Source organism: Muntiacus reevesi, chromosome 1 (genome assembly GCF_963930625.1).
Source record: "Muntiacus reevesi chromosome 1, mMunRee1.1, whole genome shotgun sequence".
Classification (NCBI taxonomy): domain Eukaryota; kingdom Metazoa; phylum Chordata; class Mammalia; order Artiodactyla; family Cervidae; genus Muntiacus; species Muntiacus reevesi.
This window is the reverse complement of record NC_089249.1, coordinates 219,988,619-219,991,451: the sequence shown is the minus strand read 5'-3', so window position 1 is coordinate 219,991,451 and position 2,833 is coordinate 219,988,619. Positions and strand designations below refer to the sequence as shown.

Sequence of the window (2,833 nt, the reverse complement as noted above, 5' to 3'; positions counted from 1 at the left end):
TCACACATGTGATTTATAGAAAAATATCAGAATTTGGACAACTTACAGTTTTCTATTTATAAAATTGAATATTTTTCATGAAATTACTGTGCCCAACACATATAAGGATTAAGATATCTAAGTATAAAAATATCCAGGCGTCAAGGATTCATATTCACATTTCAATTTCCCATATATTAGGCTAATGCTGGTTAAAAAAGGAAAAGAAATGGAAGGTCCACAATTCTCCAAAATCCTGAAGGGGGGGTCCATTATAAGATAGGCTTAATAAACCTAATCATGAATCAATTCCTTTTTACCTCTTTCTCATTAAAGTGTGCTAATTTTATAATAATCTTATAAATACATATTTAAACTTGCAAATAATTAACTTAGTCATTCAATTTAACAAATCAATTAATCCAAGGTACCTATTTGGATTCAGGGAAATTCTTTGGTTTGATAAAAACAAAGCTGTAATATGTTATAAAAAGAAAAAAAAAAAACACAAAACATTTATCAGTGTTCTATTTAATTATGGAATTACAAGGCAATTTCATGTTGGGTAAATACCTCTAATTTCTTAAGTGGTATCTTATAAAATAAGTATACAGTTGTGGATATTAGCTTGTAGTATATATTTACTTATGGTCATTCTTTGAATTTTCTATAATGAAAGAAATATCATATTGGAACAAACAAGCATGGAATTTTTTTTGTTTTTTTTTGAAATGCTGGGCTGGAGGAAGCACAAGCTGGAATCAAGATTGCCAGGACAAATATCAATAACCTCAGATATGCAGATGACAACACCCTTATGGCAGAAAGTGAAGAGGAACTAAAAAGCTTCTTGATGAAAGTGAAAGAGGAGAGTGAAAAAGTTGGCTTAAAGCTCAACATTCAGAAAACTAAGATCATGGCATCTGGTCCCATCACTTCATGGCAAATAGATGGGAAAACAGTGGAAACAGTGTCAGACTTTATATTTTGGGGCTCCAAAATCACTGCAGGTGGTGATTGCAGCAATGAATAAAAGACACTTACTCCATGGAAAGAAAGTTATGACCAACCTAGACAGCATATTAAAAAGTAGAGACATTACGCTGCCAACAAAGGTCCATCTAGTCAAAGCTATGGTTTTTCCAGTGGTCATGTATGGATGTGAGAGTTGGACTGTGAAGATAGCTGAGCGCCTAAAAATTGATGCTTTTGAACTGTGGTGTTGGAGAAGACTCTTGAGAGTCCCTTGGACTGCAAGAAGATCCAACCACTCCATCCTAAAGGAGATCAGTCCTGGGTGTTCATTGGAAGGACTGATGCTGAAGCTGAAATTCCAATACTTTGGCACCTCATGCAAAGAGTTGACTCATTGGAAAAGACCCTGATGTTGGGAGGAATTCAGGGCAGAAGGAGAAGGGGATGACAGAGGATGAGATGGCTGGATGGCATCACCGACTCGATGAACATGAGTTTGAGTAAACTCCAGGAGTTTGTGATGGACAGGGAGGCCTGGTGTGCTGCGATTCATGGGGCCACAAAGAGTCAGACACGACTGAGCGACTGAACAGAACTGACTGAACTGAAAGCTTGTCTGTTTGTTTATAAATTTTTTGGTAAAAAGATGGGTAAATATTGAGTGCTAAATTACATTGGTTAAATAAATAAATTTAAGCATAAAACAAAACTGCAAAAAAAAGTTAATTAGGCAATTTGTTCTCCAGATTTGCCCTTTCCTAACACCTTCATGAATGCTCTGGCCACTTCCTTGTTTCGGAGGCTGTAGATGAGGGGATTCAGCATGGGAGTGAGGATGGTGTAGAAGGCTGATACCATCTTGTCCTGGGTAGGGGATCGATCAGACACAGGCCGCATATATATGAACATGGCGGCTCCATAATACATTCCCACCACCATGAGGTGGGAAGAACAGGTAGCAAAAGCTTTGCGGCGACCCTCTCCAGATCCCATGTGAATGATAGCCATAATAACATGGACATAGGAAGCAATAATGACTGCTACAGGGAAAAGAAGCATAATTACACAGCAAATAAACATTAACCTTTCAAATAACAATGTGCTAGTGCATGAGAGAGTGAGAAGGGCAGGGACATCACAGAAGAAGTGGGGTATTTCCCGGGAACCACAATATGGGAAGGACAATGCAACTGCAATAATAATTATGCCATCAGAAGAACCAACAACCCAAGAAGAAACAGCCATGAGACAACAGATTTTCTGGCTCATGAGGATTGAGTATCGTAATGGGTGACAAATGGCAACATACCGATCATAGGCCATTGCAGCCAACAGGAAGCATTCAGCTCCAAGCAGAGACACATATAAGAATATCTGGGTTCCACACCCAGCCAGAGAGATGGACTTCTTTCCAGACAAGTAGTTGAAAGTCATCTTGGGTACAGTGGTACAAATAAGCATGAGGTCCATGAGGGATAGTTGGCTGAGGAGCAAGTACATGGGAGTGTGGAGCTGAGTATCCAGGTAGATGAGGAGAACCATGATAGTGTTTCCCATGAAGGCCACTGTGAAGATGCCCAAGACCAGAGAGAAGAGGAAGATGTGGGTGGGACTGTGATCAAAGATTCCCAGCAAGATGAAGTTAGAGTTGAATGTATGATTCTCCCATATCATGATGAATATATTCACTGTGGAGAATACAACATGTGAGAAATCTCCATTATTTTGCTATGGAAATAGCAAGGACTTTTAGCCTAGATCACCATCACAATAATATATATATATATAGGAAATTTATTTCTCTGAGTATCATTTTTTTGAATTTTTAGACAAGGGAATCCCAAGGATGGAGAAGCCTGGCAGGTTACAGTCTATGAAG

At 38.6% G+C, this 2,833-nt stretch overlaps 1 protein-coding gene across 1 annotated transcript; it reads right to left on the bottom strand.

The window, feature by feature from the left end:
* Positions 1–1,680: 1,680 nt before the first annotated feature.
* Positions 1,681–2,628, bottom strand: LOC136157878 (olfactory receptor 2M3-like). Its single transcript, XM_065919637.1, has one exon. It carries the CDS (start codon positions 2,626–2,628, stop codon positions 1,681–1,683), a length of 948 nt encoding a protein of 315 aa, XP_065775709.1.
* Positions 2,629–2,833: the final 205 nt, after the last annotated feature.

Bases quoted from the DNA above. Each gene is read 5' to 3' on its own strand.
- LOC136157878 (XM_065919637.1), bottom strand. From the start codon at position 2,628: ATGATATGGGAGAATCATACATTCAACTCTAACTTCATCTTGCTGGGA.